The sequence below is a fragment of the Aythya ferina genome (genome assembly GCF_964211825.1).
Source record: "Aythya ferina genome assembly, chromosome: 1".
Classification (NCBI taxonomy): domain Eukaryota; kingdom Metazoa; phylum Chordata; class Aves; order Anseriformes; family Anatidae; genus Aythya; species Aythya ferina.
Window position 1 is genome coordinate 194,918,576 of NC_140296.1, and position 14,150 is coordinate 194,932,725.

At 36.2% G+C, this 14,150-nt stretch overlaps 1 protein-coding gene across 10 annotated transcripts in view; it reads right to left on the minus strand.

Annotated features, from left to right (window-relative positions):
- MAGI2 (membrane associated guanylate kinase, WW and PDZ domain containing 2) overlaps positions 1-14,150 on the minus strand; it is a 768,619-nt gene that overhangs the window by 247,559 nt on the left and 506,910 nt on the right. For all 10 annotated transcript variants that reach the window (XM_084532022.1, XM_084532020.1, XM_084532025.1 and 7 more), the window contains one exon: positions 7,596-7,809. In XM_084532022.1, coding sequence (XP_084388148.1) covers positions 7,596-7,809 — 214 coding nt within the window. The remainder of the gene's footprint in view (positions 1-7,595; positions 7,810-14,150) is intronic.

A 14,150-nucleotide genomic window follows, 5' to 3' on the forward strand; every position in this document is an offset into this window, starting at 1 on the left:
TTGGAACCTTCAAAGCAGTGAATGAAGGATCTCGCTGTTTTTGCTTCATGCATGTGAAGCATGGGAGTAGCATAACATTTTAAAATTCATCTTAATTTATTACCTGCTGTACAAAATAGAAACAATTTTAGGCCTGAGGTGTATTGTAACTCTGAAGAACAACATAAAAACAAAAACAAAAACAAAAACAAAAACAAACAAAACCCAACAAATCAAACCCATAAATGATTAACATTGTAGCCAAAAGTAAATACAATAATTATCATAACATTAATTTAAATCTTCATTGCTGAGTACTCTATCACCTAACAGTAGTATCTTATTGCAATCAGTTTCCTCTAGTATCAATTACAGACAATTCTAAACTTATGTAAAAAAAGATTTTTCAGCTGATTTAAACAGAGTAAAAGAACTCTCAGAATACTTTCCAGAAACACTGACTCAACCTCTTGCTCTTCTACAGCTTCTCTTTGTAAGTCTGCTTTTAAAATTTTGCAGACTCTTTATGTCCAAGATACAATAGCTAGGTACTAGCACCAGAGCTTGTCCAGAAATCTCACTGGATATTCACCCATACCACTAGGAATTAAAAAAGGAAAACTAAAAAACCTAACTAATCAAACAAGAAAACCAACAGTGGGAGTGTGGCTCTTCTATATAATAAGATATATAATAATATAACAATATATTATCTCAGTATCATAATTATTTGTTACATGGTATATTAACTTACTTAACGTTTTTAATATGATGGATTTGTGTTAGCAATCTGTCAGCTTAAAGCACTGTGATAGATAAAGTTTCCTGTACTAACAAAGCCTTCAGAAAATCTCTTGAAACATATTTGAAGGGAATATAGAAAGCACTTACTGACAGTAACAGCTTTAATGTCTTTTGAAAGCACTGCAACCTATTCTAGATTGTGACTCTTGCAAGGTATGTAATTTGCACGTTATTGTGAGAGGCATTTCAAAATGGGTATTTACCAAAGTGCTGCTTAAGTGTATTTGGGGACAGCACATATGAATTTGTTTGGGTTTTTATTGTAAATACATTACATTCAAGATGGTCCTCAATATAGCAGCTTGAGCAAAGGAGAGTATATGAGACAGAGGAAAACAAAGTGCACTGTAGGCCACCTGACTTCCAAATTAAAATTCTTACTCTTTTCCTCCTTTTTTTTTTTTTTTTTTTTTTTTTTTTTTTTTTTTTTTTTTTTATGCCCAGGATTTGTACATCTGCAGAGCTTTTCATACAGAACAACAACAATTTTCAAATAATTTATATGTAGGGGGACAGTGCCAGGAGAGCAGAGCAATAAAATGGCAGTTTTGCAATTCATCCTTTGTGGGTTGTTTCCCCAAATTCTTGCACATATGTAGGGACAGATACAGAAGGGAATCCTCCTCTGGCTATGATTTGAATGAGAGCAGCTATGACTGCTAATTTGTGTTGCACTTCACACTGTCGGTGTTTGTTAGGTGTGCAGGGAGTATGAGGTCCTTAAGAGATGCAAGTCTGAGGATGCCCATCCTGTGAATTCCAGATGGCCTCGGGCCTTGATAAGCACTTATGTACTTGTCTCAAACACAGTGGTGGTGCCTCTAGGCATTTGTAGGAGCAGAAGATGCATATGTAAGATTTCTGAAGGAATATATAAATGCCTAAAGTCTTCTATGGTGATTTCTGCTAAGACACTCTTTGACTTAGACAGCTAGATTCTGACAAAGAATGGACTTTATTTCATGTGACTTTAGCCATTTGGAAATTATGCAACTAATTTTGTAGGATTCATGTCTGCTCAAGGGAGAGGCACCTATACAGAATAATTTACCTTACCTGTCTTAGGGTGGGACTAGGGACTTAAACATATGCTGTTAGTATCATATGTGTCTCTATGCTGTCTCTCAAATGGCTTCCAGCTACCACACAGTAAGGGCATTGGGTTTGTGTCCAATCTGCCAAGTGCATGCAGATGGCTTGCGCTATTACTATACATCTACAGTAATGCTTTGGCTCAGATCAGGATTCAAGTGAGTCTCCCAGATATCTTCATTTTCACACTGAGCATTCTCCCAACAGTTAATCTTCTTTCACTTGAATTTAAACCAGATGACACACCTCAAGAGCTCACTGCAAAGAGCCAGTGGATGTGGATGCTGGATCATCAGCTGGGTCACAGCACCAAGCGTTTCAACACCATCAGCAGCAGACACTCCTCAGTCTGCTGATATTTCTAATGTAGATATGGACAGGATTTAGATTCAAAGGAATTCACACTAGTTTTAACTCAAATCATGGTGATGAACTGAATCCCTGCCAGGGGTTAAAGTCAATTAAGTGCACTCCTAGAGGTCAACTTTCTTTTTAGTTTTGTCTGAAAGGAATCCAATTCATGTACTCTAAGATGTGAACCAAACCACAGTGAGTGAAGACAAGCAGATTTTCTTCGGAAGAGTACTCCTGACAAAAATTTACATGCTACTGCAGATGCATCCTTGAATATCCTAAGGTGTCTTTACTGGTAAAAGCACCTACATTTAGGCAGACAAATTTTGCCCTTATCTTAGAACAGGACAAATCAGCTTCTGGAGGTAATTATCTCTCTCTATTGACTGCAGAAAAAGTCTTGGAAACTGGTTTATACTAGATACCTAATGCTATGTGGCAAGCCAGGTGAACTGAATCTTCTAGTTCATTAAATGCAAATGAGGTGAAAAAATATAATACCACTACAGATGTCAGAGGAAAGGTGTTGAAAGAGGAGTTCTGCAGAGCAGCAGAGACATTTCGGGGAAAGACAAGAAATCAGAAAGCAAAGAAAGACAACCAGAGTTGAGCTGGCAGTTTGGCCTGGATGTCAACATAGATTAAAAAAAAATCAATTGAGAGCAAAGGAAATATATCACTAGTACAGATTGAGAATGTATTTAGAACATAAAAATACAAGAGAAGAAAAAAAAAGCAGCATTCCCCAAGTTCTTTCAAGTTCTTTCCAGTTCCACCATTCCCTCATTCCAAAGTAATTTGTCACAACGCAAAAAAGTAGTTGAAGAAATTGAGAGTGATCTTTTCTGGTGCTTGTCTCACTGAAAGTCATACTGAAAATGAAAGACTGGATGTGATAGTTGCTATGCCAAAACTAACCAATTCAACACACTGTACAAAGATGGAAAAGGAATCATGGACTTTTACAATCAACTTCACATGAGCTCTGATGATTCAGAACTGTCCAGACAATAAAGTCACACTGATACAAAATGTTTCTCAAGGATGAGGAGTCCTTCCAGAAGTCAATATTTAAACAGAAAGTGAAAAAAAGTCCTTAGAAGGTTTATCTAAATTGCTAGTGAATTAAACTATCAGAAATAAACATGAAAATAAAACACGGTGATGATACATTGTTTCATAACAGAGTTGCAAAAGAGCCAAGCTAGCTCATAAAAGATTGGGCAGTTGTTGCAGGATATGGTAGTAATCTTAAGCAGAAGTATACTGCACTTTTAGCAGTACTTTTAGCGTCTTCTAGTATGAAAGATAAAGGTATCAAATGTAATCATGTAACCGGTTAGTGTTAACTAATATGCCCTCCTATTTGATGGTGAAATGATGAAGCAAACCGGAATCAAAATAAGCACGATGTTAGGATAAACATGCTATTCTTCCAATCAAAAAACCTTCTTACCTTAAAAATTATTAAGAAGAAATACTGATCCCACTGAAGTCAGTAGCAATATTCTTAGAAACAAACTGAGTTAGGTTTTTTTACTTTTCCAATTTGTAGCTGTACTTCTTTTCAGGTAACACCTGAAATAGTATCAGCTATATTCAAAACCTTAATGGCTGTTTCTTACTGTGAAGAGGAGAGTCCTTGGCAGAGACCTATATTATAGCTGTTTTGTAGTCTTTTATGGTGCTCTCATAAAAAAAAAACAGCTTTAACAACTAAAGAGATACTACAACAGGTCCAAAAAGCAATGCTGACTATAAGATCAGGGAAGTAGTTGTTAATGGAAGAAGAAACTTCGTATCTGTGAGATGTACTGGAAAGTGGTTTGGTAAACCTCATATGGCCAAATTCTCCTAAAAATTATCATCAGGAGTCAAAGAAGATGATCCTTTATAGATGCATTACAAAGATTTAAGTTTATTTTAGACTTTCCTCCACTAAGAAAACAATCACTAATACAGAATTATGAAGAATTTACTTTGAACGGCAAGGTAAATAAGGTAAATAGATTTTGTTATGGGTTATGTAATCTCCTTGATAATATTCATTAGCACTTAGTTGTAACTCAGTTTGATGACCTGTAGCTCTTCACAGTTTAATGTCTTACTCTCCCTGCACCCCTTCCAGAGACCTCTACTCCATAAGTGGATAGAGGGCTGGAGAAAGAGGCAAAATCAATTCTATATTTTGGAAACAAATATCATAATAATCATAATAGACCATCTCTATGGGATGGACTGTGACGTAATGATGGAATTGATGGATTTTGAGAACTGGTGAATACTGTATTTAAGGGTGACTGCACATGATGGCAGATGCACTGAGACTTGATTCTTTTGTACACCCTTGCACTGGGACAACACGGCAAGCATGAAGTGCCCAAAATCTAAAAGAGCCAAAGTCTCTTTAGCACATGGTTTAAGAGTAATTGGCAAGGTCAAGTGTGAAGACTATGGGGAATTTCAGACTTTCCTTAACCCTGTGAGAAGGAGAAACTAAAAATCAGTGACAACTACAATTTATTTAAACACACCAAAGTAGATCTCACTCACCAGCCCCATTTAAATTAGGGAAGAAGAAGCAGAACTGAAGTCTTTTTGGAGGTGTTCCAATTTATATACAGTGTTTTAATTATTGCATGTTCTCATTAGCATATGTTGTAAATGAAAGCAAATGTTGTAGATGGACTCCTATTTGTGTTGTGTGTGCCTGTATTTAAAAATTCAGATCCATATGTAAGGGAGGCTGGACACAGCCAAAGAAATGTACTTAAGTAGATCTTCCTGAAAAACAGTGCTAAGTATTATGCAGTAAGAAGGGATGCTCTTCCTGTTCTGTCTTTGAATGCTAATATAGGTAAACATAGGGTCATGCACTTATGTCAAAAAACGGAAAGAAATGAAGAAACAAACCTAGTCATGCTCTGAAATACAACCATCCTCTGAATTATCCAGTGAATCTGGTGACTGATTTTTCTTGTTAGAGCTTGAGGCAGAGGAAATTCCTTACAGTGTGCTTTACAAAATGCTAACTGGGCCATTAATGATTAACAAATAAATACCATCTAGAGACAGTTATCTTTCTTCTGAAGACACTCCCTCTCACTGTAAATCTGCCACATTACTTCTGATGGCAGTGTTGATAAATGAACTCACATAGAAATTTTAGAGATCAGTTTGAAACGAATGAAAATGCTCCCATTTAATCTAAGACTATTAGGTATACCTGTGACAACCTGGAACTTGAGACAGCTTATGGCTTGAAGTCCTTAGGGTTCAAAGGCACAGTTCAAAAGAGCCTCAAATAAAGTAATAAAATGTAATAAAAATATGCTGTCTAGTATTCTAGTATGACTTTTTTTTTTTTTCCCCCCACCCATTATGATCTACACTTAAAAACTAATTGTTTTTCATGTATTATTTAATAATCTAGTATAATCTTTAATACTGTTCAGGGAAATGTTGTTAGACAAATAGGTTTTTGTTGTCTTTTTATCTTTCCTTTTTTTTTTTTTTTTTTTTTTTTTTTTTTTTTTTGCGAAAGCAAATGGAGTCTCTTTATGCCATTAACCAAAGTGACTTGTAAACAAAGAGGCAATTTAACAGCATCCCCATGGCATTACATTCCAACTTAACCCTGTGAAGACTGAGCAATGTGAAAACTGAAATGATCAAGGAATTTTTACTTTACTGGGATTCTAGTAAATAATTTGGTATTTTTACAGATGTGAGATTATGCTTATTTGCAATTTACATTATTCAAGAATATAATTCCAAAGGCAAGGAGCCCTTACAACAGTCTTAGTATCCTGTTTGTACCTCTGACTGATTTCTCTGCTTTACATAACATCCATTTAGTGGAAGTGAATGATGTGCATTGTCAGAATGGTAGTGTAAACCAGAGCTTGTCCAGGAAATGAAGTAAACTGTAACATCAAAGGAATTTGAGAGATTGGAATGGGTACTCTTGTAGAGTGTCTGGGTTATTTTTCTTCACAGTATTTTTTTTCAAAATATATATTTATTTCCTATTAAATTGCCTGCCTCAGTGTTTGCCACTCTCACAGCTTGGTGTGCTAGTGACTTGCTCCTCCCTCCACCCCAAACACATATCACAGGTTTTTGTTACATCATATAACACAAAAGTACCACATAATTCAGTCTGCTCTCTGTCAGAACATTCAGTAGGAACAGAAAAATTAAATATGGTAGTGAGGTAAGAAAAAAACAAAGGTTTGAGCTAAGCCTGAATTCATCGTATTTCTTCTCTGCTTGCTTGGGCAAAGTTACTATAATTATTTGTTTTCTATAATAAGCATATTTTTGCCCTTTTCATCAGACTAATGTATTAACAGTTACCACTCTTTTCAGCTTTACATATGCCAGAAGCTATAGTTGGTCATGTCAGTGTTTATGAAAAAATAATGTACAAAAACTTTATTCTTATCATCTGTTTGTGCTTCACGTTATTGCAATAAAATTTGACATGAAATAAGGGACTTAAAACAGAAGTGAAATAGCGCCAAATGTTATTTTTACCTATTAGCAGGTAATAAACAGAATAATGGCTAATGCTCCAAACTGTTTGAGGCAGTTCTTTAAAGTAAACATAAATGCTATTGCTTCCTCTTTTAGTAGTTTTGTACTGATGCATATGTTGGCTTTTCCTTTTTTTCTCTCTCTCTCTTTTTTTTTTTTTTTTTTTTTTTTTAACAGGAGCCAATATAAACTCACTTATTTGCTCTGTTCTTACTCTGGTAACATGTATTAATAACTGCACTTAGGAAAGAAAGAACTTTCATATACATTCATTCAGTGAGTTGTCTAATTAACAACAGTAACAAAGTAACAACAGGTACTTACAGCCTACCGATGAGGAAAAGTTCTACATGTAATTAATCCTACTCATTGTCCACTTATCTCTTTTATCATTTTTAAATACAAAACAGCCTTCCTCTATTGCTTGTTGGGTAGTTTTTAGCCTTCCTATCTTTCTTTCCTTAAATTCACAAAAGTTCAAGCCTCTCCCCTCTGTCCGTAGAAGTGAGGAAGAACCCAGTGACTGAACAACTCTCCCATTGGCATCAACACAGCAAAAAAGCCTTGCTTTGGACAGCAGACACAACAGCTTTACTTGCTGATATCAAAGTACTAAAGTCTAGTTTCCTATCTTAAAAAAACAATATGCTTCAATGATAGTTGGTAATGTAGGGATTACTACCAGCTCTCAGGAGCCTTGACAGCCAGCACATTCCTAGTATTTTAATGAGGAATGCAATGTTCCACTCAACCATACAAACCATGTCACCACCCAGTCAAATACAATACATCTATTACCTATTTGAAGAAAAATTAATAACACTCACTCAATAAAGTAGACTTCCCCTTTTTCTGTATAAGCCATTTCCCAGTTATCAGGTAATGGGCCCAAGTCATCATTCTCCTCCGGTTTTGTCTGCTTTGTTACATCCATATCCTCCTTTGCTTCTTCAGGCTGAGTATATCCTGGTGCAGGGCAAGGTTGGGTAGAAGATACTTCGCCTGAGACACCTGTACTCTTCTCTTCATGTTCACTTGATTCTACAAGAGAATAAGAATTACAGGTTTTGGCTATCTATGGCTTTGGCTAATGGTGGATGTTTACTGGATGCAAGTCTTCAAAAAATATTTTATGAATTGTAAGTCTTGAAATAAAGAAAAAAAGTATGTTAGGTTATTACAATGACCCTGATGATGCGTTTTATCTGGAACACGATAAAAGAAAATAAAGCAATAAAAACAAATGGAAACAATAAATTAATAAAAAGTTAAGAAATAAGCCAAAGAGTTGTAGCCTGTTCTATCCCAGGAGTCCTTTCAGATCAGGAGGCAGAAGGCAGCCTCATATACAGCAATGTTACTGACTTGTGTTTCATAACTTTTCAAAATAGAGACTCACAAAGCAAATACCCTGTTTTGTTACGGAAAAATATCATTTTCAATTAAAACAGTAAATGCATTCATTGCTTCAAATAAATCCATAGGTAAAGAAATCAATATGACATTCATTAACTCATAGTAGTCTATTAGACATATATGAACATATTTTGTGATTTCATTACCCATATAATCTGTGGGAAGCTTAATTTTCCACAATTCCAAATGCTTCCTATACCCAATGGGATTCTGTCTCATTGTGACCCAGAACACATGCAGGAGGGAGCTTTCCTTTCCTAAGTCTGTTTTCAGGGTTTGATCTTTCGTTCTTTATATATTTTACTTCCCATAAAGTCAGAAATCCAAAAAAGTGGCATCCAACTACCATTGCGAGTTCCCACAGTCCAGTCCATGTACTTTTAGCTATGTGAGAGTGGTAGAACACAGCAATATTTGTTAAAATGTCTGCTTAATGTAAAAATAAGACAAAACAACAAAGCTACCTCAAAAATCTCAGCTAAACAAGGAGAGGATGTGCAATATTAAGAGTCTGAATATGCCTTATCCACATTGTTGAACAATGTCTTTACTACTACTAGTTCAAATGAAGGATGATTGAGAGAACTTGTCCTGCTAAATCCTTTGTCCTTGGAGGTGAATACACTTGGCTGGCTGGTCTACTAGGCATGTGCTTATAAACTGCATTTTATCATATGGCCTATCTAGGTATTATTTATTGAAAAAAAATGGGTCAGGAATATGTTGGGAACCTATTGCCTCAATGGACAAGAGATCACATCCTTAGTCCCCGGATGCTTGTTCTCTGCTACACTTTGATCTCACTGAAGTAGAGAGACCCCTATATTTGATTAATATGCAACTAAAATTCACAGTTTGAACATATTGACTGAATCTCTACTATGATGGGATCCTATTCAACACCAGTTGAAATCTCCAGTGAAATTGTGTTGGATTTACCTGGTCTGGCTGCCAGGTGCCAAATGAGCTGCTCTCTCATTCCCCCTCAGCAAGTCAGGGGGAAGAAAATACAATGAAATACAATGGAAGAACTCATGGGTCATGATGAAGGACAGGAATATTGCTCACCAACTACTCTCACAGGCAAAATAGACCTGACTTGGGAAAACTAAATTAATTTATTACAAATTAACAACAGATTAGGATAGTAAGAAACAAAAACAAAACTAAAAACATCTTCCCCAGACCCTCTCTTCTTAGCAGGCTCATCTTCACTTTCAGTCTTTCTACCTCCTTCCTACAAGTGATGCAGGGCAACAGGGAATGACGTCTACAGTTAGTCCCTAACACTTTGTCTCTGCTGCTCCTTCACGGTTACTCACTCACTGCACCTGCTCCAGTGTGGGGTCCCTCCCGGCGGATGTTGTCTTTCCCAAACTGGTCCCCCACAGGCTGCAGCTACTGCAGCCAAAAACTTTTGAAATAGATCTCAGCAATGTAGTCTACCTTAACGTTGAAGATGGCAATTTTTAAAATAAACTAATGTATGTATCCAGAGCACAGAACTATGCAGACTTGTGTGGAACATGTAGCACATAGAAAACAACTTGTATGAAAAGATCTAATTTGTAATGCTTAAGACAGCAAGAAAAAAAAACAACACAGTAACGGTCTATAAAAATTGTGATTTTAATAGAGAATTAGAAAGTTTGACATCATGGCAATCATAAGGAAGGGGTTAAAGGACTTCAGAAGAACTGGTAAAGATTAAGTAAACAATACTAAAAGCACAAGCGCAAATTGTCCTAACAAAAAAAAGAAAAATATTAAGTATAATCAGAGATCATTTTGTTTAAGCCCTAATTTTTCAATGGTCTGGTACTTGATAAATAGTTGTACAATATGTAAAAAGTTGATTAAATTGTTAAGCATGAACACAGAAAAATAATACAGGCATATAACAGCAAAGTAGAACAGCTAGTCCAGAAAATGGGATACAGTTAGGAGCATTAAAAGTAACAAGAAAACTTTCTATAAGTACATTAATAATAAGAAGACCAAAAACATATTAATTCCACTATGTGGGAAGGAAGGAAAGCTAATAATACATGACACATATAAAAACACAAAGCAGTTAGTGCTCATTTTGCCTCAGTCACTACTGCAAAAAGATTACCTATGATTAAATGACTAACATAATTAACACCAGCAATAGGGCTAAAGAACTCAGATTAGAGTGGGCAGAGAACAGGTCAGGTACAATTTAGATGAAGCAGCCATTTTCAATTGGCAGAGACTGATGAAACGAAACCTAGGCTACTGCATGAACCAATGAAGCAGACTCATGGCTGGTAATGACTAAACCTTTGAGACTTTAAAAAGAAAAGAAAGTTAGGAAGGACAGACTGTCTTGGTTTCAACAAAGTACCTATGATTTAGGTATTTAGTTTTATATTCATAATTTCTAAGCACCTACTGTCCTTCCAGAATAATTTCCTTAATTATGTTGTTTTGCAAAAAGAAGATCAATGAAACTGTAATTTCATGGCTATCTATTTTTAATTCCTAGAAGGATGTTGGAACCAACAGTCAAATCACCAACATCAACAATATAAATATATATATTTATTTGAAATGTGAATCTGTTTGTGGGAGGAAATGAATTTGCAAGAGACATAAATACAAGTTTTGCTTAGCTGTATCCCACAACAGAGCAATAGGACCCGTGGGGAGCTGAAGTCACCTCCTTATCTACCACTCCCAAATTTCCCTTCCTTTGGCTTTTCAAAGTGTGTTGTATCTGCCAGCTGCAAAATGCCACAATCATCAATAAAATTGCAAGACGAGGAGCAAATGTTTAGGCAGAAATTCCTAGCAAAAATACTATGTAGATATTGGGATGCATGAAGAAAGTTAAGCATTATCCTCAGTCAATAATAATACTATTTGAAAAGGAAATCATAATAGGTAGAAAATGTAAGCATATGCAATACAGGTCCTTCCACCTTCAGCTACAGTAGGGTTTCAGCAGAAGTACTGTACCCAGTTTCAATAATTCTATGGCAAGGAAGGTGGGAACCAGTCCAGAGGGCAGCAACAAAGCAACAAAAATGATCAGAAATATGTAAAAAAAAAAGTGGTGTTTTTGTTTTTGTTTTTTGAGGGGAAAAGACTGATGGATAGGGAAAGCATTTTTAAATATGTAAAACAAAGATGATACTGAGGTCTCCACATCCCCTGAGAAAAGGATGATGTAATTGCAACATTGAATTGAATACATTTGTTGGGTTTGGTTTTCATCTTCTCAAAGTAAAAAAGAGTCTTGTGTTTCAGGCATCTTTGACAGGTTTGTGAGTTGTATTCTTGAGGCTACCCACAGTCTTGACCACATTTCTATCACAGGAATGCTGCTGTACAGATTAAATTGAGGACAAGGTATGAGGCTACATGGCACATATGACCACAGTAGATCAAATAAATTTGGATCATAGTTGCACCACACACAATGCTAATGATAAGCCCATTGGTCTAATACTGCAAAGGCAAGTTGACATTGCTGTGTCTTAGGATTTTAGCATGATATCTGTAATAGGTGCTCTTTCTCAGGATCTTATTTTCTATAAGTTCAATGAGGTCATATTCTTGGCTTTTGATATCTATATTAACAAACCAACAGAAATAAAAAAGAAAACAAAACAAAAAAAAGGTGAAAATTAAATCTTGAGAATTAAAAGAAATATTTTGAGCTTGCCTTAGATAGATATTGCTATCCAAACATAGTGAAAGAGAGGAAACAGATGCTTATTTAACAACTTAAAAATATAATTATTTTAAAGCCAATCTCCTGACTTAGTAATTCCTGGAGCATTATTTTTTAATAGTGTGCTTTGGTAATAAAGGAGAAAGCATCCTGATGAATACAACAGAAGCAATTAAGGAAGAATTGCCTAATGCCATTTAGTTTTACACAACGGACATTCTAGTCACTGGTTATCTGGAATGCAGCACTATGGTGTAATTTAATCTTTTGCTACATGTGTCTGTTCTTCACATATTCCAGGAAGGGTACATATTCACCTTGAAGTTGTTTCGTTGTTTGGTTATTTACCTTTTAATATATATTCATACAAACTGTTTGATCTGTTAAAAAAAAAAAAAGTGCTTTAAATGTATAAATAAAGCTTGAAATACTATGGTAACATGCTACAAGCACAAATATTTATCTTCAGATAGCATCAGATATAAAAACAGATTCTAAAAATGTACCATAATATATGTCCAGAAATATTTTCTGTCACTGATAAAAAAAAACAATTGAGTTTTCATCAAGTGAAATAACCTACTGTCTTATTACAAAACAGATTACATGGCCTAATTTTCAAAAGGAATTTAGTACAATATCTCAAAGGTGAGTGTCCTGTGAAGTGACAGAATAGGCTCCAGCAAAGCACCAGCAAGTTATTGCATATGTGGAATACAACAAACTTTGGGGAAAAGGCAATGTGTATGTTAAAAATAACTACATATCTTTGAATATTGTAAGTCCATCACTTAGTACTCTGACTCCAAATATCAGCAATTACAAATTTTATTGGTTGAGATGATTTATTCTCTCTACAGCTCTTACACAATACATTGACTGTATATTGAACCTCAAAGTGCATAAGTCCATAGGGCCTGATAAGATGCATCCAAAGGTCCTGAGGGAAATGGCAGATGAAGTTGCTAAGCTAGTATTCACGATATTTGAGAAATCATGGCAGACTGGAGAAGTTCCCACTGACTGGAAGAGGTGAAACATAAGCCTGCTTTTAAAAAGGGGAAGAAAGAAGACCTGGGGAACTACGGACCAGTCAGTCTCATCTCTGTGACTGGCAAGATCATGGAGCAGACCATCCTGGAAACTATCCTAAGGCACATGGAAAACAAGGACAACCAACATGGCTTCACTACTTGATCATGCCTGACAAATCTGGTGGCTTTCTGTGGCAGAATTACAGCATTGGTGGATAGGGGAAGAGCAACTGATGTCATTAACCTGTATTTGTGCAAAGCATTTGACACCGTCAGCCATGATATCCTTGTCTCTAAGCTGGAGAGATGGGGATTTGATGGATGGACCACTGGGTGGATAAGAAATTAGCTAGATGATTGCACTCAAAGAATTGTGGTCAACAGCTTGATGTCCAGGTGGAGACCAGTGATGAGTAGATTTCCTCAGGAGTCAGTATTGGTCTGCCCAGGAAGCCAACCACATCCTGGTCTCCATCAACTGAAGTGTGGCCAGCAGGGCGAGAGAAGTGATTGTCCCTTTCTGCTCTGCACTTGTGAGTCTCCACCTGGAGCCCTGCATTCAGTTCTGGAGCTCCCAACAAAAGAAGGACATGGAGCTGTTAGAGAGAGTACAGAGGAGGACCATGAGGATAATCAGAGAGGTGGAGCACCTCTCCTATCACTACACTCCCTGATAAAGAATCCTTCTCTAGCTTTCCTCAAAAATATCAATGGATACCAACTTATTTTTAAAAACTCTTATGGCTCTTGGATGCTGTGTATTTTATGTTCTTGCCTCTGGCTGCCTTTGTTGTGCAATAATAAAAGAGCAAGCTCAGACTGTTCCCCAGGACTGATGCACCTTTTGTGGTGATTGACGGCACTGGGACTCTAGCCTTTTGCTTCATTATCAACCTAAGGCATGGAATGATCATTTTGAAACTCTATGTCATATCTTATACCTCAATTAATTTGAGCCTGCCAGAACTTTCATTCTCTGGGTGCAATTTATCATTGCTCAAGTAATGTCAGAATAATAGACATACATAAACATTCTTTCAACATTAAAGTGGTTCTTTTGGAGTTTGAATGATAAACACTTAATCAGTCAGAAGTGTGAAGCAAATGTGACGTGACCAACACAGTGTCAGATCATGATGCTGCTTGTGAAGGAGACTGACTTAATTCTCTGCAGACACAAATAGCAAAAACAGTGAAATCTGAATGTCTGACAAGCATGTTGCATTTTGACC